General features: G+C 38.6%; 1 protein-coding gene across 8 annotated transcripts in view; it reads left to right on the top strand.

The window, feature by feature from the left end:
- The window catches only part of sycp2 (synaptonemal complex protein 2), a 328,877-nt gene that overhangs the window by 283,825 nt on the left and 18,245 nt on the right, over nucleotides 1-26,807 (top strand). For all 8 annotated transcript variants that reach the window (XM_069884683.1, XM_069884685.1, XM_069884690.1 and 5 more), the window contains 6 exons: nucleotides 5,374-5,458; nucleotides 6,820-6,981; nucleotides 8,146-8,273; nucleotides 10,084-10,178; nucleotides 19,339-19,438; nucleotides 22,398-22,456. In XM_069884683.1, coding sequence (XP_069740784.1) covers nucleotides 5,374-5,458; nucleotides 6,820-6,981; nucleotides 8,146-8,273; nucleotides 10,084-10,178; nucleotides 19,339-19,438; nucleotides 22,398-22,456 — 629 coding nt within the window. The remainder of the gene's footprint in view (nucleotides 1-5,373; nucleotides 5,459-6,819; nucleotides 6,982-8,145; nucleotides 8,274-10,083; nucleotides 10,179-19,338; nucleotides 19,439-22,397; nucleotides 22,457-26,807) is intronic.

The following is a 26,807-nucleotide window of genomic DNA, read 5'->3' as shown; positions in this document are numbered from 1 at the left end:
GACCAAATTCAATTTTTTGCTGCATTTCTCAATTGAACATGCCTCCTGAAACTAAAATATACGTCAGATTTCTAATTTGTTTATTTTTCCCATGAAAGATCATGGTAAAATGGGGAATGAAGCTCCCAGACTTCAAAAAATATTATTAAGCAGCCCAGTCAAGGTTTATCACCTTGCTCTTTGAGGGAGATAGTATACCCTCTTGGGCACAAATTGGTCTACACACGGTAGGAGAAAAGATGGCAGGAGAGCTTATATATAAATTAGACACTAAATTAGTATCAGGGAAAACAGATATCCCCATATTAAAACATATAATTCAAATATGGCAAAAGATAAACATGATAATTGGCCTAAAGGTGGGATTGTCTCCTAAAATGCCCCCAAAACCCAGAATAAATTAATTCCTATGACTATGGGTAACAAGATCCTGGACATCTGGTGCCAGAAAGGGATCAGGTGTATCGAGGACTCATGTCATTCAATCAATTAAAAAACAAATTTGATTTATCTAATAAGATTTTCTTCTGCTAGCTTCAACTAATATCTCTTTTGAGGGATAAGGTAGGCCTGTTTATGGTCCTGCCAGTGTATAGTGACATGGAGGCTCTAATTCGAAAAGGGATCGCACATAAATTCATCTCTGCTATGAATCTCCTGTTCCAAAATGAGGGCCTGAAACTGGGCCTCCATAAATCGAGGTAAAGCTAGGACCTAGACTTAGGAACAACAATTCATGAATGGTGCTGGTCTGACTTATGTTGTGACAGCATGACAGCAGTTACCTGCACCAGCTGAATCTTATGCTGCAAAAATGACACGGTAAAATCAGAAATCTCAGAATTGTGTTTTAGATGCAATTTAGGGACAGGAACCTTTGTACATGCAACCTGGGAATGCACCAAGGTGAGACCTTTTTGGGTAGATCTTGGGGATATTTGGAGAAAAATCACAGGGGTGGACTTTCCGCAGGATCCAGAGCAGTTCCTGCTGGGGAATATCATGGACATGAGTTTGAGATTGTCCAAATATCAAATTCAGTTTGTAAAGTTCACCTTGGCTGTGGCCAGAAAATGTATACCGGTTACTAGCTGAGCACTACACGTTGGAGCATGGAGATGCAGAGCTGTGTCCCTCTGGAGAAAATCACCTACAGTCTGGCACATATACTGAAGTGTGGCAACCATACTTGCAGTACATTGGAATGGAGGTATGATTACACTCCCACACTTCCTTTCTTTGAAAGGAGCAGTGGATGGTAGTTCACGCCAGTCCTGAAATCCCAGGATTGAAGAAATGACTGAAATCCAGTCAATATCCCTCCAAGTATTTTTTTGAATATCTCTTGTTTTTTTCTGTGTATTTTAGGTAGCTTGGGTATTTTCTTGGCTTATGTTATCTTTGGATTATTTCTGTGAACCATTTGTAACTATTGTTATTCTGTTGTGTTTTATTTTCTTTTGTAACTAGTATGTGTTTGTTGATTTATTGTTTTGGGGTGGAAGGGGGAATGAGGGGTGGAGGGAAGGCAGAAAAAAGATATATACTCTGTAAAAGGGGACAAATGTTCTCTTGTTGGAAATGCATGAGTCTGTAAAATCAAACAAAATATTTTTAAAAAAAGAACACGATAAAATCTGCAATGAAAATTGCACTGGAAAATTTGACTGTAATTTTTGAAAATATTTTTGTAAATTAGTAATTTTAAGGAAATACTTTGAGATATTCAATGAAGGAAAAGGACACCAAACATTCAATGTGTTGTCAGAAAAAAAAAATCAATGGTGCATGTCCCTAAACATTAATTCTAAAAAATCCAGTTAATCAGTAATCAGCATGAATTTGTAAAGAATATTTCTGCCTGATGAACCTGAGGTGACTAATGTGGTGGATGGAGGTGAGTGGGGTGCAGGGGAGTCGATGGGACTTGTCAACATGGAATCCATTCGACAGTTACTAAATTCTAAATTGACTTTGAACCTTGTGAAATTGAAGGGAATTCATTGTCCTTCAAAGGAAGCTAGCTGAGCAGCTGAGTAAGAGTAATGGGCAGTTATTTAATGGTGGGCTGTATCCAGCAAGGATTCTTAAGGACTCTCATTGTTTAGAGGTGACATAGAAAGGATCTGATCAACTTTTTGCATTAATATGGTGGCATGCAAAATTTTAACTGCTGTAGATAGAACCAGTAAATTACAGAGGGAAATACATAGATCGAGTGAATGGGCAAAACTGCCAATGGATTTAAGTATAGGCTATTGTGAGGCTGTATATGTCCATCTTAAAACTGAATAACTTAGTAATAAGTTACAATAAAAAGAGATTAAGAGTTCATGCATATTGCTAATTGAAATATGGAGAGGTACAACAAAACAACAAAAATGCAAATAAAGTGCTGGTGTTTATTAGATCTGAAAGATGAAGGGTAAAGTTTGCTGTCTCTGCATAAATTCCAGTTTAGATCACACCAAGAGTGACATGAGTACTGGGTAGCACATCATGTATAGGTTTTGGAGGAAATGCATTGTAAATTTTACTAAATGATGCCTGGAACTTAATTTCAAGAAAATATTACAGAATTTAGGGTTGCAGTCCATGGAATTTAAAATACTAATAAGTTATTTGATTTAAATTTAAAGGTATTAAGAGGCATTGATAGTGTTTTTATTGGAAAATCATTTCCTCTGGCTGCAAGGGGATGATTGTTGAGGATTAGGGAGCAGGATAGGGTAAGTGTAATAAATATTTAGCCTCTTATGTCTGCTGCACCATTCAAATACACCATGGCTGATAATTTGTTTGAGTTCTACTTTCCTGCATCAATGTGTCCTTCTGCAATGAAATAAAAGCAGTAAACACTTGAAATATTCAGCAAGTCAGCCAACATGTGTCCACCGAATGTTTTTCAGAACACAAATATTGGCTGACTTGATGAATTTTGTGAATGTTTAAAGATTTAATTTCAACTGGAAAAGTGAGAAGATAAGCATATTTTAAGTTGCAGAGAGAAGGAGGGATGAAAAGGGATGGCTGTAATAAAATAAAGACCAAAGTTATCCAGATGACACAGTTAGTATTGGTACCATTTGGAAAGGAGAAGTAATACTTTTTAATCGTAGTTGATCTGTCTAAAGGAGTGCAGAGTCAGAGACATGATTAAAGACAGAATATGCAACAAAAACCATGTTGGTTGTGTGATGCAGCACACAAAAGTTACTGTAAATCTGAAATAAGTGTGAATGCTAGATATAAATAGATTGAATGAGTGTATAAAACTTGGAAAGCAAATGTGAAGTGATGTGAGGTCATGCACTTTGATAAGAGGAATCAAAGGTTAGTTTATTTTCTAAATGAAGAAAAAATGACAGATGAGTGAAGTATATAGGAATCACAAAAGGTTAGCAGGCAAGTACAGCAAAAATTTAAGAGGATAAATGGTTTTTGATATTTCACAAAGGTTGGAGGTTAGAAATGGGAAAGTTTTGTTACAATTGCACGTGCTGTTTCTGAATCTATAACTGGAGTATTGCATACAGATTTGGTCACCTTGTCTAAGAAAGGATATAGTAGCATTGGAGCTAGTCCAAAAAGGATTTACCAGATTAATTCCTGGGATAACATGATTGGCCTATCAAGAGGGACCTTCTTTTCTAACTTTTCCAAATTCATTGATCTGAAATGGTAACTTTCTTCATCCACAGATGCTAGCAGACCTGATAAAATGTTATAAATTTTCAACATCTTCAATATTTTGATTTGGACCATTTGGGCTTATATTGACTCATTAACTCTTACCAGAAAATGTATATTGTATGTTCCTGATAATGGCAATTTTTACTGGATAATTCACAGCATTGTCCAAACTCATTTATCTGAAATGTTGTACAATTTACTCCATCAATTTATACACTTTCCGGTTATTCATCTGGCCATCATAATGAGAATGCTTTTATGAGCAGGAAACAAGACAATCACAACACAAACATAGTACTATGATCTACCAATCCCCACAGAACTTGTCTCTCTTCAACAATTTGTTTATCCCTTCCTTAATAGCATTCTTATTATTCAACTAAAGCAAGAAACTGTCATAGGACGATACTGAGTTTGCAATCAATCAAACATATTACTTCTGAAGATGTGGTAGAGATGATTTTAGATCCATTACTGGCCAGGTATTGATCACTGTTCCTGCCTTGTCAGATGGTGTTGTGTCAAAAAGATGTTTTGCAAGTATAAGCTTTAGGGGTATTTTTTTTTTTTAAAGTTCAAAAGTTTTTATAGAGGTCATTTGCCAAGACATTTATTCTTGGGTATAAGGCCTCAGTACTACATACCTTTAAAATTTATCACACTCCATCTCATGGGTTGTCCCTTGAGATCTTGTGTTTGATCCTCTGCACCCAGAAAGGTAAATTTGAGGATAGAGGATTTTTAAGATCAAAACAGAACCGGGTTGTTAATTGCTTTGTTTGGTTTTTCATGTGAGCCAAATATACCTCTGTCTGCAAGTCAGGAGAAAGTTTTAGCCTTTACCACGCTAATAGCCAGATGAGCGGTTTCATTGAAATGGAAAGATGACTCTTCACCTACCTTTACACAGTGATAATATGATAAAATGTCCTATTTAAGCTTGGAGAAAGTTAGACACAACCTTAAAGATAGAAAGTTTCAATTTGTAAAGAAGTGAGACCCAATAATAGAATATCATCATGGTTAGTAGAATTAAGAATTTTGAATGTTTCGGAGATTCTCTGTCCGATATCTGGAGGTCGCTATTCGATCCATAATTTCCCTTTTATAAAGTTTACTTGAGGGAGGGGGTAGATTAGATTTAGTTTTTAGGTTTTTTCTTTGCTGGTTTTCTCTTTTTAGCAACTTTTTGTGGATTAATTTTGAAAATGTGGGTTTAACATGGTTATCATACTTGTTTCACATGTGGATTAAGGAACTGTCTAATGTAATTCCATCTATCTTTTTGTACTTGTATGTTTATGAGGTGACTTATTATGTGCTTTCCTTAAAATTTTATATGTAAATTTGTGTGTTAAACTCAATAAAAATATCTAAAAGGGAAAAGAAGGATTGTGGTGACTGTTGATGGTGAATCAAAGAGCAAAGCGAAAAGGGCCTGATTTGTTTTATTTTAATAGGCCAAGTGATCACATTAAAACAATATTTTAGTGATAATACAAGCAAAATTGCAGTGTAGACCTGTACCCCCAAATGGCTTTCAGATGTTGCCCTGCCATCATAGCAAATTAAGTTTTTTATGCTCTTAGGCTTGCAAAATGTAATTAATTTCTTTGTATGTCAGTAGTTAAGTAGTTTTGTTATTTTCTTATTCAATTTGTGCCTTGTTTATCATGTCAGGAAACTCTATCAAGATCAGCTACTCCTGTAAGGAGTAGAAGAGGAGAGAAAGACAGAGTTTCTTCAACTGAATCACACACAGCAGGCTAGTAATTTAACAATATAGATCAACTATAGGCAGGAAATGTTACAATGAAATGTAATTCTCTGGTTAACATTTACTAATCTTATTCAGGTATGTTGATGTACTTGTTTTGCCCAATTGTGTGTGTACAATAAATTATTTATTTTTTACTGTTTATTTTTTATTTTATTTTGGATATGGGTGCTGCTGGCATGTCCAGTGTTTATTGGTACTCGTTAATTGGCTTTGAGAAGATGACAATGAACTGCTGTCTTGACCTTGTGGTGAAGCCACATCCACAGTACTTAAACTTAAAGTTCTGGGACTTAGATCCTGCAATAATGACAGATCACCTGTATAATTTTCAGATCCACCTGCTGCATGATTTAAGGATAATCGGCTGGTATGACCTGCTAGCCTTGTCTTTCTTACAGTAGAGCCTGCAGGTCTAGAAGGTGTTGTAGACATACATCCACAGTTCATTTTATAGGTTTAATGCACTGTGAATCCTGTGTACCTGTGTTGCAGGAAATGAATGGTTATAGTTGAGAATGGAGTGCCACTTAAGCAGGTGAATTTGTACTGAGTGATGCTAAATTTAATAAGAGTTCAGGTAATCTCTCCTCCCGATAGATAATTCTCTGTTGCTCTGATAATCTCTACATTGTAAGTGAGAAGTTCACTTCCTTTTGGACAGAATCTAAAACTTGGAGCCCTTTTTTTCCCCAAAAAGAAAAGGTTTGCCTTATTAAGACAAAGATGAGGTAGTGTTTTTAAAAAAAATCTCAGATGGCACCAAATCTTTGGAACTCTTCCCTAAATGACAGGGAATAGTTTTGAAGGCAGAGATAGAAACATTTTTCATAAGTATCAGGGAGAGGGGTCATTGTGGATAAACAGAAGTGTGGAGTTGAGGTTACAGTCAGATCTTATTAAATAGCGTAGCGGACTTGTGGGGGGGGGGGGGGAGTGAGGGGTCTAGACACCCACTGCTCTGACTTCATGTACTTATTTAATCTTTCTGCACCCTGATACTCTCTCCACCCCTTGATGATCTTAAGCCTCTGATAATTCAAAAGCAAATATCTCCAAATTCTGGAAGTCTGACAAAAACAGAAAATGCTGGAAATACACAGACAGTTAGGCATTATCTATGAAGAGCAGGTGAGTTTGTACTGAGTGATGTTAAATTTAATAAGAGTTCAGGTAATCTCTCCTCCCAATAGATGTTTCTTGTTTTCTTGAACATTATTTTTACTAATTGTATTGATTAATTTAAATGAAACAGATAAAATGTGTTCAGAGAAATCACTTACTTCTTTAATTTTTTTTATGTAGTTTATGCCACCATCTCTCAAATGCTTTCTTTTTTATATGCCTAGGTCCAACTTGCAATTTTTCTGTATTCAAATGTATTTATGGGAAGAATCTTCAAAACAATTTTTCTGATGTTGAGGAAGAAGAAGAAACAACAGAGCAACAATCAAATCTAAAACCTAGAAAACTGTTTGGATGTGATTTTGGAAACCAGAATAGTTATAGAGGTGACTCAAAGTTGTTGAAATCTGAAATGCTCAATTTGAACAGAAAGGGAGTTAGATAGGTACTTGTGGACAGGGTGCTTTGGCCTCATGATATTATGAATAATAAAACACTATTTTAGACTGATTGGTGGATTGACTGAAAACAAAGAATGACAATGATCCCCTTCCAGGTTGGAGAGTTGTAATTAATGAAATATCACAACTACCAGTGCTTTGTCCTCAACAATTGAGGAAGAAGCCACTGGCATAAGATAGGAGGCATGGGAATGTTATTCCCTCTCCACTGCAATTTTCTTTCAATTGTTAGAAAGGTAGAAACTAGGAAGAAAAGGTAACATTTATTTCCTCGCTATTAATTTATCTTGTTGGTTGACAAGCAATTTGGAATAATGAAAATTCAGTAAAATCATGAATGGTCTCGCAAGCGTAAATAGAAAGAATCTCATAGAAGATGGGTCAAAATCCAGGGGTGACTGATTTAAACTAATTATCAGTAGTCAAAGGATCATAAAGGAGATGAGAAATGTTTTTATCTCCTGGAATGTGGTAGGAATGTGGGACTTGCTGCCTGAAAGGGTGCAAGGGCCAAAAACTTTCTTCAATTGAGAAAGAACTTGTATGTGAAATAAAAAATCTGAGCTGTGAGGGAATGGACCAAATTTTGGAAGGTTGAATTAAGCTAGATATCTCCTTCTTGATCAAGATCCGATTTATTGTCATGTATGTAAAACACACAGAAGTTCTTTTCCTTAGTTTGCACTGTAAAGGCACACAAAGAGATGCCTCTAGTCCAGTGCCACTATCAAGAAAAGATAAGCAAAAGAGAGCCTCCTTCAGAGACATTGTGCTGCTCCTGTGCCTCTGTAATCTCTATAATCTTGTGGCTTCCTGTCCATCCAGTGCAGCTATTACTCCATGCTCAAGGTATCCAAGTCACATCTCCTAGGCCCTGATTCCAAACACTTGAAGCCTTGCTCACTATCAGCCTCCTCACAGATTTCAATTCCATTACCTGGTTCTCACAACCTAGTCACAATCAGGCCACAGGCTGGTGTGAGGTCTTCAACTGCCAAGCCTCAAGCTAGTCTGCAGAGAACAAAGTATAGTCATTCTTAACAGATTTACATTGTTACAATTATCTGATAATTTGTGTTCTTTATCCAGATCCAAATCTTCTGTCCAATAACATTGGAGGTTCTTCTGTCAAACAAATAGATCACTGGGGGAAGAGCGAACCAAACATAGGAGATATTTCCCAGAAGTTCAGTAAAGAACTCAAAGTTAAATTTCAGGTAATGTGTCACACAATTAAGCAGAAAATGTTTTGTTGAGCTTTTATATCTGGTTTGTTTAGTCTGATATAAAACACGGAAGTCTGCAGACACCTTAGTTGAAGTAAAAACAGTGCTGGAGAAAGTCAGCAGGTCAAATAGTGTCCTTTATATTACAAAGATAAAAATGCTAGAGCGACACTGTTTGACTTGATGAGTTTCTCCAGCACTGTTTTTACTTTTCACTTGTTTCATCTGACGTGGTTGATTATATTAGCAATAATTCACCTCAAGAAATGGCTTGATAATAAACCTTTGTTGATAAATAAGCTTTCTCCTTGAATATTCCTTTGTGAAATTTATAATCAGTTTTTCTGAAGAGTGGAAAATACTACCCTATAAACACTGAACTTAAATTAGTAGTAGGAATGTGTTTATAGAGGATGTTCCCCCTCCTCCTCCTTCTCTATCATCTTCTCACAGTAAGCAATAAATGGGAGACTTCCTTTAGAGTGCATTGGAATGCATCAGACTAGGAAAGAAATTTCAATGCTCCCTTGGCTAAAATTATTATGCAAAAGCTGTTTGCAAATACCAGCAGAAGGTTTGGTGGAAAAGAGAAGGTGAGAAAAATTGTAGTGGCAACCAGGAAGGCAAAGTGGGTTTATGAAAAAAAATTGGCAAATAAATTCAAGGAAAATCAAAGTATTGTGAATATGTGAAAGGGAAATGTCAAAAGGAAAGTGTGGGTCATATCAGAGACCAAAATGGGAGTCTGTGCATTGAGATTGAACATGCATGTAAAGTTCTGAGTGGATGCAATGGCCAAAGTAGCATAAGCTTTGACTGTAATGTTACAATGCTCTCCGGCTACAGGGCAGGAGGCTTTGTTGATGTGGAACTGCTGCTTAAAAGGAATAAATTAACAGGCTGAAGTAACTACATGCCAGTCAGATTGACATTGGTAGCAGGCGAACTTTTGGAAAAAATTCTGATGGACAACAAAGCAGCATTAAAAAAAAACTAATCCAGGATTCTCAGCATGGATTTGTTAAAGAATGGTTGTTTCAAACATATTTGATGGAAATTATTGTTGCAGTAAGAGAAGGGTCATTGAGGGTAAAACATTTATAATTTATCATTTGTGTTTGATATAGTATGCATGAATTCTTACAAGGTGTTCGACAAAATCCCACGACAGATTAAGAAAATAAAAGATGATATCCATGGGAAAGTGTAAAATTGGATTAAAAATTAATTCAGTGCAAAACAACAGATAATGATTGATCTGAATTTAGAAGCAGTATTTCAGTGGGATTTCCTGGACTCAGCACTAGGCCCCCTGCTTTTTGGGTATACATAAATGCCTATATTGGGGCTGAGGCATAGAATCTAAGAACAGAAATGTCACGATAGAATAAATAACCATCATAAGGTCTTAAAAATTGTGGTTCCCAGTTGCAGGAAGGATGGGGAATTAGTTATGAGCAGACACTGCAGACACTATTTTCTTTGGAGAAATTGAGACAGAAACATTTAATTGAGTTGTATAGAATGATGAAAGCCTTGACTATTTTAGTAACTTTTTTCACATGTATATAGATTAATTAATAAGATTGGATTTTTAAAAAATCAGCCCGAAAAGTAGAGCGGTTTTTGTTGTATACCCTTCCTAAACAAATCTCTGAATTGATTCTTTTCACAAAGAATAAATAGCTTCTTTAAATTTATGAAGATTGTCGGTTTCCACCACCGACAAGTTTTTAACATTGTTAAATCTAAGTTGTATACAGTTTGTTTGTTAGTGACATGGTATTTATTTTCCTTGTAGAGGCACTCTCAAAGGATTGACAGGTTTACAAAGTTTAATCTGAAATCTGTTCAGCAAAGAATGTCATCAACAAGTGTTCAAATCTATGGCTACAGGTTTGTACCATGATATCTAATGTCCTCAGAATTAAGTTAGACTGTGGTCTGGAGCTAAATCAGACTTTTTGTATTGCTCTTGGAGTTTTCTTTGTACCACATGTCCTTTGACAAAGATATTTAATCTTTGTAGTTTACTCTTTTTTTAAACTACTAATAGTTTGCCATCAGTTGCCTTTTTTCTTTCATTATTCCTTTCATCACCTCGAATGCATCTGCCATCAACAATTTTTTTTCTGAATAAAGAAGCTATTTACTAATCTAGTTTCCACTAAAATATGGAATAAAGTTTACAAGCAGGTTTTATACAGCCAGAAAAAAATGTCTGCAAATTATGTTGAATGGGAACCTATAGAGAAGATAGATCTGTAGAGAGTTTGATAGTGAGGTTGAGAGAATCCATTAATGCTCCAGCATCAGTGATATAGATAACATTTAAAAAACGGTTCAGAAACATCAGAGAAATAGTTTTGGAGCAGACTGTCAAATATGTTGAAAGATCTAAAAGAGGAACCAAACACCATGGTCACCATCATGAAATTATAGAAACTATAGCATAGGATGGGATTATTGAATAATGAAAGTTCATTGTCATATACGCAAGTACAATGTACAGAAACAGCAAAATTCTTACTTGTTGCAACCCATTCAACTCATTGTCATGATACAGTCAAAGCAGAGATCTATAATCACTCTTCCATCATTGGTAGTTCTGCAGGTTGTGGTACTTACGATAGCCATTAAAAGACTTTTTAAAATTTGATTAAGTTTTCTGCCCGCAATGCCCTTTCAGGCAATGAGTTCAAAAACCTGACCAGTGGCACTACAATGTTGCTGTTTAGAATAAAAATATAAGCACCTATCAGGCAATTACTGGTGTGTCAGTCTTACTATGTTTTGTAGATAAACATTTAAAAACAATAATCAAGGAATCATGAATATGTACTAGGAAAAGTCTGAGTTAATAAAGGGGAGCTATCATAGCTTTAGTAAAGGCAATACATGTTTAACTAACATCAAATTATTTTGATGAGGTAGCATAGATGGTTAAGGAGGACCATGTAGTAAAAATCATGTACAGTATATGGATTTTTGGAAGATATTTGCTAAGATCCCTCACAAAAGCTGGTGAGTAAAATAGATGCTCATGGAATTTAAAAAATCATTATTACAGATGAGTGAACTGGATGAAAGATCAATAGGAGTGGGAGTAGGCTGTTTTTTTTTATTTTGAAGGACAGTAATGTCCCCAGGATTTTTTTTTGTTACCCACCCTTTTATGTTAAATGTTGATGACTTAGAAGTCAAATGCAGAATAATATATAGTAAAACCGATAATTTGCTTTTTAACTATTGAGAAATCCCAAATCTGGCATCAGGTAATGTTTGTCATACCCTTTAAACTCACCTGATTCAGCAGGTAAATCATTATTCTACTGCTGTTTCACATCTAAAAAAAATGAATTAAAAGTATGTCTGAGCATTAATAGATAAACTTGCAAATGTGCTAGTTTAACACCACCAAGATATTCAATGTGCTAGATTAACCAAGTATAGCTGTTCGTCAACAGCAGATGCCCTGGTAGTGTGGCAAATAATATGGATAATGATGGTTTGCAAGATAGAGCCAGATAAGCTGGCAAAATGGTCAGAAATGTTCTGCATAAAAATAATTGCAGAGAAGTGCAAAGTGATATGTCACATTGTGGAAAGACAATGCAGGATCTCTCTGAGTTTTAGAAGATCTGATTTTAGTGAAGACCCGCACTTAACTCTGGTCCCTTACTCCTCAGTCTGTACCTGCACCTCCCCCATACCCTCACATCCTGGTCTGTACCTATGCCTCACTCTGATCCCTCATTCCCTGATCTCTACCACACTTCCCCCCAGTCTTCACTCCCTAGTCTGTACCCACCCTCACTCCAGTCTCTCATTCCACAGTCTGTACCCACACACCACTCCAGTCCCTCACTCCCTGGTCTGAACCCACAACTCTTCCTGTCCATCAGTCCTCAGTTTCCACCTACACCTCATTCTAGTCCTCTCTCCAAGGTTTGCACCCATGCCTCACTTCAGCCCCTTACTCCTCAGTCTGTACCCATACCTCACTCCAGTTCCCCACTTCCTGTTCTGTATCTACACCTCTCCTAGTTCAGGAAGATCTGACTTTGAAAGAGTTGTTGGAGGCAAAAATGAAAGAGGTGAGAGAAAGTTTTTCTTCAATACTTATAGGTATTCACAAAATGTATATATCATTGGCATGTTGATGCACGATCAATTAACCAAAAGATTGAAGTACAGGAACTGAAGGCTTTTATTAGCTAGAGATGGACAGCATCTCTTGAGTTGCTGGCTCACACTGACCCAGGCTCGAACTGGGAGCAGGGCTTTGGCATGATAGCCTTTATGGAGAATAAAGGGGAGGAGTCATGAGATGGCCTGTGAGAGCAGGGTCAAACATACAAGGTCATGGCATTTACATACACAAGTGGTTTCACCACACTTGTATTGTTTATCTCTAGTTAATCTCTGGGTTGAGTGATTTGTTAGGCTATTTGAGAAGCAATCTACAATTTTCCATGTTTGTGTATCTGGAGTCCCAATTAGCATCACAGTAAAGATAACAGTTTTCTTTCCCAAAGGAAACCAGTAAACGTGACAAGTTTGGGTGAAAATTAGTATTAATAGATTTGTTCAGTAGTGAAGAAAACAAAATCATGGAAGTCATGATGAATATTTACAAAACACTGATCTGACTATAACTAGACTATTATATCCAAGGCATCAACCTTTTGGGAAAATGCAAATGTTTTAGACAGAGTACAAAAGAGAAATACAAAAAAATTCCAGAAATGAGGAATTTAATTTACCGGTTATGACCATAACCATATAACCACTTACAGCACAGAACAGGCCAGTTCGGTCCTACTAGTCTATGCCGTAACAAATTCCCACCCTCCTAGTCCCACTGACCAGCACCCAGTCCATACCCCTCCAGTCCTCTCCATGTAACTATCCAGTCTATCCTAAAATGTAACCAATGATCCCGCCTCAACCACGTCTGCCAGAAGCTCATTCCACATCCCTACCACCCTTTGCGTAAAGAAATTTCCCCTCATGTTCCCCTTATAATTTTCCCCCTTCATGCGGCCCAAGGGCAACCAAACCATATAGACAAGCTGGAGTTGTTGTCCTTGGAACAGAGGTTATTAAAATCATCTAGGATACAGGTTGAGTAGTTAGGGAGAAACTTTTTCCCCCTGAGGGACTGGAGTGAGGTGTAGGTACAAACCAGGAAGTGTAAAGAAATATAGGACATAATTTGAAGGTGATGGCAGAAGAAACAACAGTGTATGGGCAAAGGAGTTAAGGGTTATGGGGATAAGGCTGGAAAGGGGTACTGATGGTAGTGATCAGCCATGATCTGTAAAATGGCAGTGCTGACTCAACAGGCCAAAGGGCCTACTCCAGCTCCTATTGTCTATTACTACATTACTACATTTGAGGCACCTTCTAGAATGTACTGCTAAGGTAGCAGTGAAGACATGTTCAATTGTAGCATTAAAAAGAGCTGAAAAAGTCTGAAATTAAATCAGATGTCCTTAAATCTGCACTCTTCAAGATAATGTGCTACTGGTGTTTCAATTCCTCACAATGAATCAGTGATAGTCAAAGTGAACATTGTATTGAGTTTTTATAATTCAACCAGCTACCCATGTGTATTAAAGAAATGACAAGATCTCTCTTTACGAAATCTGGTAGCTACAAATTCTTTGATGAACCAAAAAGGACATTCATGCGTGGAATTGGGGGCCAGACAGAAGTTCTAAGAAAGTACTTTGCATTTGCCTTTACCAAGGATTAAGATGCTGCAAAAGTTGAAGAGGGAGCAGTTGAACTACTACATCATCTAAAAATTGATAAAGATGGTATTGTAGTGGGTGCACAGCTCAGTATTGTGAACCACCACTGTCAGTTCACAGACTTACCTGACACATTGCAGGCTAGCAGTGCTGGGTGCCAAAGTATAGTGAGTAGATCAGATGAAGCCCCTCCCTAAAAGCACAAGGCACTAATGGCTCATAGCTTTAACCTGCTGGTCCACAGGACCAGCAGCTGTTCACTAATGAGCTCATTAACAGGCAGGGAATAAAAGGTCTGTGTATGTCTGCAATAAACCAGTCTTGAGTTGACTACCTTTGTGTGTGTTTGCCTTTATTTAGTAGCATCTACTGTAGTAGCCTGGATGTATTTCCAATGGATAATCTAGCTGGTTGTGGAAAAATGTCATCCTCAGATTAAATTGGTGCAAGAGGGACTGTTTATGTTCTTGTTCTAAACCTACAATGTGTCAGTTAATCAGATTGCCCTTGGTGTTTGAGAAAATGGCAAAATAATAATCACAGACATTTATAGTCAGTTGGACAAGTGAGTGTTAAGAGAAGAAAGACAAGAAGTAAAAGCAATACTGAAGGATACATCACACTCCAGAAACATTCACTCTACCCCCACAGAGGAGAAGGATTAAGAGTTACTGTATGCTCCATCAAGCTTAAAGATAGTTTCTTCCCTGCAGCCAACAGGTTCCTGAATGAGCCCCCAAAACAGTGCTATCATGTTGCCCTGGGTCTGTACTAATCTATGTTTTTAATGTTGATTATTTAAATTTGTGGTATTTTAGGGATATTTAAAAACTTAATAAAGACCTCACAGCTTTTATAGCTAGCAAAAATGTAGAATTATATATACTGGCTTTCAAAGCTTGCAGGTATGTTTTGAGGCCAGGGCCTCTTGACTGTATCATAGGAGGCCCTGTTGCTGCTTAAGCCACATTGCTGGAGTATGATATGATGAAGCCTACCAAGATTGTCCCTCCACACCTGGAGAGAGGCATGGCGCAGGGATACAGTGAATTGAGATTCACTGGTGGTGTGTTATACTGATGGCTGGCTCCAGCCTAAACCCTGAGCCCCTCTGAAGACCACTGTAAGATCCTATCCTCAGTTATAAGCTAATAAAAGTGTTTGTCCTCTCTCCAGTCATGTCAGCTTTTATTCATGCTACAATTTTATTAGCTTATAACTGAGGGTAGGAACAAAAGTGACTGCACTACATATGATGCAGCCATCAAGGCTTTAAAGGTAACAGAAGTCGCAAAACGAAGTCCTAGCGAGGTACTGACGCGCTCTACATTGTCAATGGCCAGGAGAGACCATCGATGATTACCTGCTGGATCTGTGGACGCTTGCCAAGAAGTGCAGGTATGAAGTGGCTACAAGCCGTGTTCGTGAAGAAGAACAGATCCGGGACACTCTAGTTGCGGGGATCCACTTGAGGTGCACGAGGCAGTGACTGCTCAAGTTGGATAAGAAGGACCTGGGAAGCCACATTGAACTGGCCAAATTGTTGGAACAGGCCAAGCTTGAGCATGATGACCTTGAAGCCAGCGAGCTCGCTCATCCAGGTGACCTTTCCAAGGACTAGCTACTCCCACTACCCCAGCCCTAACGGCTGCCGCTTCCCCTGCTTTTTCTGTGGAAAGAGCCAGCATCCCCGATCATGTGCTTGGCTAAAGACTCAGTGTGCTCTAGCTGTGGAAAGAAAGGACATTTGGCGAGGGTTTGCTGCACGAGGGGAAGCCCAGGGAAGTCCGTGGCCTATACTACTCTGCTCCCAGATTCGATCCCAGCCCCAAGCTGTCTGCCTTGAATTCACCCGAACCCACTTGCTGCGCTGCAGTGAGGAAACCACATGAAAGGGCTTGGCGGCCATGTTGGCGTGACTCAAATTCAAATGGCACTATCATCATCAGAGGGGGAAGGGGGCAGCCATCTTGCATGCCATGAAGTCAACGCCATCTTATCCACGGGCAACCCAGGACAGTGGGGGCCACTCAAGTGAGGTGTATTGAGGCTCCAGGGTCCTAGCCTCTAGTTCTAGATCAGGACAGACCTCACCATCTCATCAACTCCATAGTGACTGTGAAGGTAAACGAACATTCTGCTAAATACCTAATCGATACAGGCTCTACTGAAAGCTTCATATACTCACAGACTGTGTAAGAATACAACCTAAAGATGTATCCTTCCAATTATCGGGTATTCCTTGTGTCCCAGTCGCACTCTACGCACATTTGTTGTGGTGGGGGGAAGGAGTTTTGTAAGATACACCTGTATGTACTTGATGAATTGTGTGCTCCGGTGCTGTTGGGTATGTACTTCCTGTATCACCTTAAAATTGTGACCTTGGAGTATTCTGGTTCCCTCCCGCCTATAATGGTCAGAACGGAGGGCCCCTAAAATCAGAACTTACATGCAGCCTCTCCACACTGAATATTGACCCCCCCCCCCCACCTCTCTTCCTGAATCTCTTCTCAGACTGCAAACCTATTGCTACCAAGAGCAGGAGGTACAGCAGAGCAGACCGAGATTTCATACAGTCTGAGACACATTGTCTTCTCGATTAAGGTATTATTGAACCTAGCACTAGCCCATGGACAGCTCAAGTGGTAGTGGTAAAAGGGGAAAACAAGTCCAGGCTAGTAATTGACTATAGCCAAACTATTAATCAGTACACACTCCTAGATGCATATCCCCTCCCTCAAATTTCGCACATCATTAATAATATTATGCAGTATCAGGTTTATTCGACCATTGACCTGAAAGCTGCTTATCAACAGCTGCCAATCCATTCCGAGGTCCATCCATATACAGCATTTGAGGCTAACGGTCATCTCTATCAATTCCGGAGAGTCCCTTTCAGTATTACCAACGGGGTTTCTATCTTCCAGAGGCAGATGGACAAAATGGTGGATGAGTATGAGTTGAAGGCTACCTTCCCCTACCTCGATAATATCAACATCTGTGCCCATACCGTGGAAAGCCATGACACCAATCTCCAGAGGTTTCTCCACACGGTGAAAGCCCTGAACCTCACATAACTCTAGCAAGTGAATGTTCAGGACTAAATGTCTGGCCATCCTTGGTTCCATGGTGGAGAACGGCATCATTGGCCCTGATCCTGATAGGATGCAGCCCAGTTAGAGCTTCCTGTTCCCAGAACCACAAAGGCTTTGAGGAGATGACTGAGGTTTTTCTCATATTACGCCCAGTGGATCCCTCAATACACTGATAAGATTTGCCCTCTCTTAAAAGCCACTATTTTCCCCCTCTCAGCTGAAGCCCAAATGGCTTTTAACTACCTCCAAAATCACATTGTGAAAGCTGCCTTGCATGCGGTGAATGAGAATGTACCTTTCCAAGTGGAAAGTAATGTTTCAAACATAGCCCTGGCTGCTACCCTCAACCAGGCGGGCAGACCAGTTGCATTCCCTCCCCCGACTCCCCCCCCCCCCCCCGGACATTACAAGGCCACGAGCTCCAATACCCCTCTGTGGAAAAGGAGGCTCAAGACATTATAGAAGCTGTGAGACACTGGAGACACTACCTGACTGGTAGGAAATTTACACTCCTCACTGACCAGCGCTCTGTCGCATTCATGTTTATTAATGTCAAGAGGGGCAAAATCAAAAATGGCAAAATTGCTAGGTGGAGGATCGAGCTCTCCACCTACAATTATGACATTGCCTATCGGCCAGGAGCCTTTAGTAACCCTCCAGATGGCTTATCCAGTGGAAGCTGTGTCTCTGCAAACACCAACAACTGCAACTTCTGCATAATGAGCTCTGCCATCCAGGGGTTACCCGCATGGCTGATTTTGTCAAGGTGTGCAATCTGCCCTACTCCGTGGAAAATGTCAGGGAAATGACCAGGTCTGCATCAAGTGCAAGCCACACTTCTATAGCCCCGCAAAGGTGGACCTGATCAAGTCATCCAGGCCTTTCAAACGGCTCCGTGTTGATTATAAGGGACCTCTCCCCTCCATGAATGGGAACACTTTCTTCCTCTCTATCATTGATGAGTACTCCTGCTTCTCTTTTGCCATTCTGTGTCCAGACACGTTCACTTCGTCAATCATAAAGGCCCTAGATTCCATTTTCACCCTGTTTGGGTATTGCAGCTATATTCATAGCGACTGGGGCTCATCCTTTATGAGTGACGAGCTATGTCAGTACCTGCTGGCAAGGGGCATCGCATCCAGCAGGACTACTAGCTACAATCCCTGGGGGAATGGGGAGGTTGAAAAGGAAAATGCCATGGTCTGGAAGGCTATCAAACTTGCCCTGAAATCATGCTGGCAGGAAGTCCTTATGGCACTCCATTCCATCTTTCATTACTGTGTACAGAGACCAACGCTACTCCTCACAAGCTCATATTCAATTTCGAAAGAAGGTTGACATCGGGAACTACACTCCCAACCTTGCTCACCACTCCTGGTCCGGTCTTTCTCAGGAAGCATGTGAGGAGAAGCAAGACCAACCCCTGATGGAGAGGGTGAAACTGCTCCACGCCAATCCAACGATGGCTGGGAAGACACCATCTCCATCAGGGACCTGACACCCACCAGAACAGAGGGTCTGTTGCCTCAAGTGCCCTGCGAGCCACGGAGCTCATTCTCACCTCCCCCAGTCAGGGCCTCAGGAAATCCAGTTCTGGAGGAAAGTGCATCCCTCTCCACAGTAGAACCTAAGACCCCGTCCACCACTCCTCCTTCACAAGGGGACCAGGAGACCCAAGGAGTCCAAGGCCCTCCTTTGCTAAAGCGCTCCATGAGGATCTCCAGGACCCCCCCTCCACCCGACTGTTTAAATTTGTAAATAATTATTTTTTTGAATTTTTTTTCTGAATTATTGTTCTCTGTCCTCATCCACAGACCCTAAATTCTGCAGGAAGGGGTGAATGCAGTGAACTGGTGGTGTGTTATACTGATGACTGTCTCTGCCTCCCGGCTCCACTCCAATCTACCCATATATAACCCTGGTTTCCTGCCTAAACTCCGAGCCCCTCTGAAGACCACTGTAAGACCATACCCTCAGTTATAAGCTAATAAAAACGTATGTTCTCCCTCCAGTCTTGAGAGCTTTTATTCATGCTACACTAGCAAATTTGATTAACAAAGCAACTTGTTCACATCCATTATCCATTATATTTAAATAAGGTGTGCTCATAATAGATGTTTGCAAAGGGACTGAAATTGTAAATGTTGGCATAAAATCTCATGTATTATGAAAGATTTTAACACTATATTTTTTTTATGCAAGGTTACAGAGGCTGAACAAGTTTCAAGCAATCATCATGCAGGAAATGCAACAGTTTGAAAAGGATTCCCTAGCTCTAAAGTGCATGGAAAAAGAACTATCAGTATGCTCAGTAAAATAGTCTTCAATAGCAAATTGTATTTGCAATCAATTTATATGTCCTTTGATCAACATTCTCTCCATTTTTATCATTTTAGTAACTTGATTTTTGATAGAGATACTTATGTTTGTTTTATGTTGTAAGTAAAGTGCCAATGGGGTACCCGTAGGAAAAGGCAGACAAGTTCACTGTCCACATGAATATACAGTGCCCTTTTTTCCCTTTATTTTCCTCTATGCTCCACTGTTTAAGATTTGTAATTAAACAATTCACATGTAATTAAAGTGCTCATTCCAGATTTTATTCAGGGTTATTTGTTTACATTTTTTTGTAGGAATGACAGCACTTTTTATACATAGCCCCTCATTTCAGGGTACCATAATAATGGGACATTTGGCTTCACAGGTGTTTGTGAGTACTCAGGTATGTTTAATTGCTTCATTGGTGCAGGTATAAGAAAGCAAGGCTTGCTTTTAAGCTGTTGATCCCCTTTGGAGTCTGTTGTTGCCATTTTTCAACATGAAGACCAGAGTTGTGCCAATAAAAGTCAAAGGTGCCATCATGAGGTTGAAAAAAAGAATAAAACAGTAACAGGCTTCTCCCATACCATAGGATTACCAAAATCAACAGTTTAGATGTCATTAAAAAGAAAGAGCATACTGGTGAGCTCAATAATCACAAAGGGACTAGTATTCCAAGATGACAGAAGAATTCTCATCATAATGAAAACAAATCCTCAAACATTTTCACGACAGATCAGAAATTGTGGATATGTCAATTTCTACTGTCCGCAGAAGACGTCAAGAACAGAAATACAGAGGCTACACTGCAAGATGCAAACCATCATTTAACCACAGAAAGGAAGGCCAGATTACAGTTTGCCAAGAAGTATTTAAAAGAGTCTGCAGAATTCTCAAAAAAGATTTTGTGTACAGATGAGACCAAGATTAACCTGCATCAGAGTGATAGCAAGAGCAAAGTGTGGAGGCATAAAGGGACTGCCAAAGATCCAAAGCATACCACCTTCTGCCATAAAGGAAAAAAATGTATCTTGTCCCAAACATTATGGAGGGCACTATAGATGCCTCCCCATGACAAATTCCATTTACAAGGTACTCACACTAATAAAATGCCTGAAGTAGTGTACAACAGATGTTGCTGCAGTACTCAAACATTCAAAAATAAAATAACATTTAAAGTAATGCAATTATTAGTTAAAAATAAATAGCTGAATGTGATCAATTAGGATCATTAAAAGGATTTAAACAATTGATTTCAATTAAATAATAAAGTTCTAAAGGCTGCCATTTCCTCCCATTGAATTAAATAGGGCTGCAATACTTCTCTCAAATTAACCTGGCACAGATTCCTGGCCTTCATTTGCAGACTCTGCTGTTGTCTGCATAACCCCATTTTAGGTTGATTTGAGAAGGTGAGATGCCGAGGCAGTATAGTATTACTTACTGATCAGCCAAACAGATTTCAGAATTTAAACACACAAAATAGACAACTCTAGATAAAGGCTTTGGTGATTAAATATTACTTTACAAAATAATATTTATGAATAAAATCACAGCTTGTATAAATATCTCACATAGCTCAGCAAATTATTTGTAAATTTTGATACTGTTAACCTGTTTGTAATCTCAAAATTAAACCCCATCCCTTTACTTCAATGTCAGACTATTTATTCCACTATAGATTATATGCAAATACAAAGCATCATAAGCAAAGGTGACAGGAGTGGATGCTTCATGTGACTTCCCTTTTAATTGAAATATTGACAGCTGCTACTGATCCTAATGTGCTATTTTAAACCAAGCTAATGGTTAAACTTGTATTCCTTTGCTCTTGCTTCTAAAGCTTATACATCCTCAGGTTAAATTGTTCAGAAGAAATTCTCAGAGCCAAAAATGAATTTGCTATGCCCTCTACAACATCCATTTGCTTGGTTTCTTTTCATTGAAAAATCAACAACAACACCTAATAGCCTGAATACACCTAAGATTGTCTGAATGTCTAACCAGACTCAGAACTAGTCAGTACTTGGAGGGGAGACCACCTTAGGAACACCAGGTGCTGTAGGTTTCTGTGAGTGACACTGGACAAAGTGGCGACTCTGTCTGCCTTGCGCTAGACAAAAGTTAAAGAATTTCATGTATGTTACATTTTAAATGTAGTATTATGTGACAATAATGGAACCTTTAACTAATCCTTAGCAAAGTCTGTAATCTTCAACATTTTAAATTGTGTAGGTTTCTTAGCTGAAGATTAGCAGAAGAAAGTTTTATTTAGGAAAATCATATTTATCCCTCAGGTGTTCAAATGACATGAAGTGCCTTTGCTCATAACAATCCTTGATATACCTGATCCCCTTCCGTCACCAGGATCTTATTATCCAGAGTCATGGGTATTAATTTGTTCTGGGTCAAGGGTATTTTAGGAGATAGCCCCACCTTTAGTCCAACACATTGATTTTTTTTTTGCCATGTCTGAATTACATGTTTTAATATGGAGTTATCTGTTTCCCCTGATATCAATTTGATGTCCCATTTATATATAAACTCTCCTGCTATCTTTTCTCCTACCGTATATATTGTGCCCAAGAAGAGTGAAGAGATAAACCTCAACTTGGCTGCTCAATAGTATTTTTTTTAAATCCAGGAATTTCAGACCTATCTTTATCATTCTTTCATGGAACAAACTTCCATAGCTGCTTTGACTATCATTGAATCGAGTTTATTCTGGATTCCGATAAAACTAATCACAGGAAAGGAGTTTCAAGATCGTCCTGATGACTGAGTGTTGAATTTTGGGATAATTGTGTGGTTTTCCATAAATTTCTGTAACCTGAATGGGAAGAAAATAATGGCATAGGTGGAAGAGAGGTAAAAGTTCTGAACCCCTAATTTCCATGCTTTTTCCATAACTGAAACATCTTAATTTTTTTTTCTCCTTTTAGAACTTCTGGAAACAACATTCAAAAGCTTTTAGTGAACTTAAAGAAAATGAAGAGGAAAGGTCAGTGAGTTATTAATATTGTTTTAAGGCACATTAAACACAAATGGATTCTTAAATAGTGATTCATGAAACAATCCTTTAAATCAGTGACTTCTATTTACATTGTTATAATACCAAAAAATTCCAATGGAATTTTAATGTGATTAAAAAAATTAAATAGCATTCTGATTTAGTATAAAGGAGAATTGATAATAAAATTACACACAATGGAGTTGATTTTTGAATCAGGGAAGTAGAATTTTTGAGGGACCTACTGGGTCATTTCAACAGAAGGGAAGGTTAGAAAGAAAAATTAGAATGGGAGTGGCAGTAGGTAAAGGATAAAATTGTCGGTTACCTAAAATTGGAAAATTTTATTAGTCATTCTGTTGGACTACCCAAGAGGAATATGACATGCTGTTCCACCAATCGAGCTCGTATCTGGCAATGGATGAGTTTGAGGGCAGACAGATCTGTAGGAATGGTTAGGGGAATTAAACTGGCCTGCAACTGGGAGTTTCAGCCTGCATCTAAAGACAGACTGCAGTGCTCAACAAAGCAACTACTCAATCATTGTTTGGTTTCACTGATGTAGAAGATGCTGCACTGAGTACAACAAACACAGTAGATAATGTTAGACAAAATACTGGTACTGAACAGAGATGAGAGGAGAGATGTAGGTACAAGTATTGCACCTTCTGCAGTTGCACAAGAGATGCTGAACTTGTTGGAGAGGGAAGAGTGAACCTGAGTCACGAGAAGAATAATCCCTGCAAAAAGTGAAAGGAACGGGAAGGAAAGGCTTGGCTGGTGGTTGGATAGGTTGAAATGGCTGGTGTTAAAGACTGGTCAGGTGACCAAGGGAACATTATCCTTATTCTGTCTAGGAGGAGGTGGGGTGAGAGCAGAAGTGAAATGAGGAGATGCAGGTAAGGGGTTTACCAATGACGTCAGGGAGGGAAATCAAATTTCTTGAAGACAAAGGTCATTTTGTATATCCTGCAGTGAAAGACCTAATCAAGGGAATAGATGAAGTGGAGGAACTGGAAGAAAGGGAAAGTATCCTTACAAGACTCAGGGTAGGGAGAGATAGCTGTGGGAGTCGGTGATTTTGGAATAAATATCCTGAGATGGAGACAAAGAGGTCAAGAAAGAGGAGGGAAGTGTCAAAAATAGTCCATGTAAATTTAAGGGCAAGGTAGAAGTTTGCTGCAAAGTTGGCAAGTTCAGCACAGGTACAATGTAATTGTTGACGTAACAGAGGAAGAGTTGTGGAGTGGTACCAGAATGAATAGTTTTGTGTTTCACCCAGAATAAGTTTGGAACAGGAACAAACTAATTCACGTAACAGGCCAAATGACTAGCATATGTGGAGGTAAATGCTGGATTTGGAGAAAACTAATTCCCAGATCCTTGGCCTCCACTGCATCTGTATCCAGGATGAGCATTTCCTCTCCTACATCTGAAATGTCCTCTTGCTTCAAGGAATATGGTTCTCTCCACCCCCCCCGCCACCCGAGACCCCCGCCTTCTCTGTCCTTTACCGAATCTCCATTTGACTTTATTCTGCTATCATCCATAGCACATTACAGCACAGGGCCCTTTGGCCCTTCTAGTCTGTTCTGATCTATTCTGCCTAGATCCACTGACCTGCACCCATTCCATTATCCCTCCATAGCCCTCCCATTCATGTACCTTTTCAAATTTTTCTTAAATGTTAAAATTGAGCCCACATTCACCACTGCCAGCTCCTTCCATACTCACACCAATCTCTATGTGAAGAAATTCCCCCTAATGTTCCCCTAAACTTCCCTTTCACCCTTAACCATGTTCTTTGGTTTGTATCTCACCTAACCTCAATGGAAAAAGCTTAGGATTTACTCTATCAGTATCCATCATAATTTTGTATACCTCTATCAAATCTGCCTTCATTCTTCGATGGAAAAAAAGTCCTAAACTTTGGTAGAGATAAGAGCAAATACTCAACAAGCTGAGTGCCTTGGTTGTGCTCTGCTTGTAGCAGGTATCACCCAGGATGAAGAGCTGGTTGATGCTACTCACAGTTGGAATGACTCTCTTAAGTGTTTCCTTTATCCCGGCTTAGTAAGAGTCTTTATCTTTATTGATATATCATAAATATATTAGTAAGGCTTTATCTGTAAACTTGGGGTAGGATTAATTACGATGGCGACATGGTCCCTGCAACACTGTTACAGGGCCAGCAAACAGGTTCAAATTTAAATTTTGTAAGTTATGGGAATTACCTGATTATAGTCAACTCTTCAAAATTAAGGACTACATCACTGGTTTTTTTTCACAGTACTTTATTTTCCTGGAGCATAGAAGAATGAGGGGAGAGTTGATGGAAGTATTTAAAATTATGAGGGGAATAGACAAAGTAAATGTAGGTAGGCTTTTTCCACTGAGGGCAGGTGAGATACAAATCAGAAGACATGGGTTGAGAGTAAAAGGGGAAAAGTTTATGGGAACATTAAGGGGAATTTCTTCACACAGGGAGTGATGGGAGAAAGGAATGAGCTGCCAGCTGAAGAGGTTAATACTCAATTTTAACATTTAAGAAGTATTTGGACAGGTACATGGATGGGAGAGGTATGAAGAGCAGGTCCAAGACTACACTTGAAGTATTGAGGATGGTTCTAGCTGCAAGAAAGATATCATCAGGCTGAAAAAGGTTTCCCAAGAATATTACAGGGAATGGTTGGCTTGAATGATCTTGAATTATAAGGAGAGGGTGGATTGGCTGGGAATTTTCACCTTGGAACATAGGAGGCTGAGGGAGAACCTTATAAACATTTATAAAAGCATGAGGGGTGTAGATAAGTTTAAAAATTGGTCTTTTCCCCAAGGTAGGCGATTCTAAAGCTAGTAGGCACTGATTTAAGGTGAGACAAGATATATTTAAAAGGAACTTTTTCATAAGAGGCGGTGGTAGAGGGAGGTACAATCGCAATGTTTAAAAGAGTACAGGTGTAAGGATAAGAAAGGTTATGGGACTAGCTCTGGCAGATATCAGGTTGGTATGGATGAGTTGGGACTAAAGGCCTGTTTTCATACTGCAAAACTGATTCTATGAACATCTCTCAATTTAGTATGGATAAAATTATAATTTTATCAAATGAAATTTATTAAAATAATGTTAATGGTGGCAAGGAAGTGTATTGCAGTGAATAGGAAATCAAATGCACATTTAGATTTGGAAAGATAGAATACGGAAATTCAAAGTTGTATACCTTTGGAGAAAATTACAGAATTTAAGAAATAAATATTCTACTTTCTTACAAATATGGAGCCAATGTATCCAATGTTTAGGGATAAATATGTGAAAATGTATTTCCAGCCTCTTCCCTCAAGTTGCTATATAAATACTGTAAGATCCCAATGTGTGAATCGATCCCTTCTTTCTTCTTTTTATAATTTTTTTTCATATAACTATATATTATTTCTATTTCTATTATTATGTTTTTAATGGGGGGGTATAAGAAGGAGGGGAAGGAAGGTAAGGGGGGGTTAAATCACCATGTAATCACTATAATTTCAAATCTAATCAAATTTTGCTTATGTAAAAGTATATAATTATATGGATGGAAAACTTTAAATAAAATGTTCATAAAAAATTTAGTATAGTTAAGATAAAATTAATTAATTTGAAAACCTATAGCACTGCTAGCAACCCTACCTGTGTTCTTAAATTGGTCTCTTCATCTACCAGTGAGTGTTTGCTCCCTTTCCTTTTTATTACTGATATAAAGCTGATATCACCAGTAGTCCAACTAGTAATATCACCAGTAGTCCTCTAGTAAAAATTTCACTAATCTGATAAATGGCAATTCTAATTTAAGTGTATTTTCTAAAAAGGTACTATTTAATATATTCCATGAATGGTAAATTTGTCATGAGTTAAATAGGCTAGGTGTGTAATCTCTGGAGTTTAGAAGTATGAGTAACTGTATTGAAATAGGCTTGACATGGTAGATACAGAAAAAATAAAATGGCTAAACAGGTTAGAACTGAAATTCACAGTCTAAAATAAGACATAGGCCATTTAATATTAAAGTGAGGAGAAATTTCTTTTCTAACGAATCTACAGAATTGTCTTCTCTGGAGGAATATGGAGACACCATTAATTCGATTTAAAACAGAGACCAAAAGATTCTTGGATATGAAAAGAATGAAAGAAATTTGGATAGGGCAGAAAAAGCCATTGCTTATTGAATGATGGAGCAGGCTTGAATGGCCATATTGTCTACTCTCATGATTCATTTATTTTCTTATTCAATATCAATGTTGCAGCGGGAATAGTACTGCATTGTGGTGTGCCCCATTCAGAGCTACGTGAGAAAATAGGATTTGC

Source organism: Narcine bancroftii, chromosome 6 (assembly GCF_036971445.1).
Source record: "Narcine bancroftii isolate sNarBan1 chromosome 6, sNarBan1.hap1, whole genome shotgun sequence".
NCBI classification, from domain to species: domain Eukaryota; kingdom Metazoa; phylum Chordata; class Chondrichthyes; order Torpediniformes; family Narcinidae; genus Narcine; species Narcine bancroftii.
Note: the sequence above shows the minus strand (reverse complement) of the source record. Positions and strands in the feature narration are given on the sequence as shown.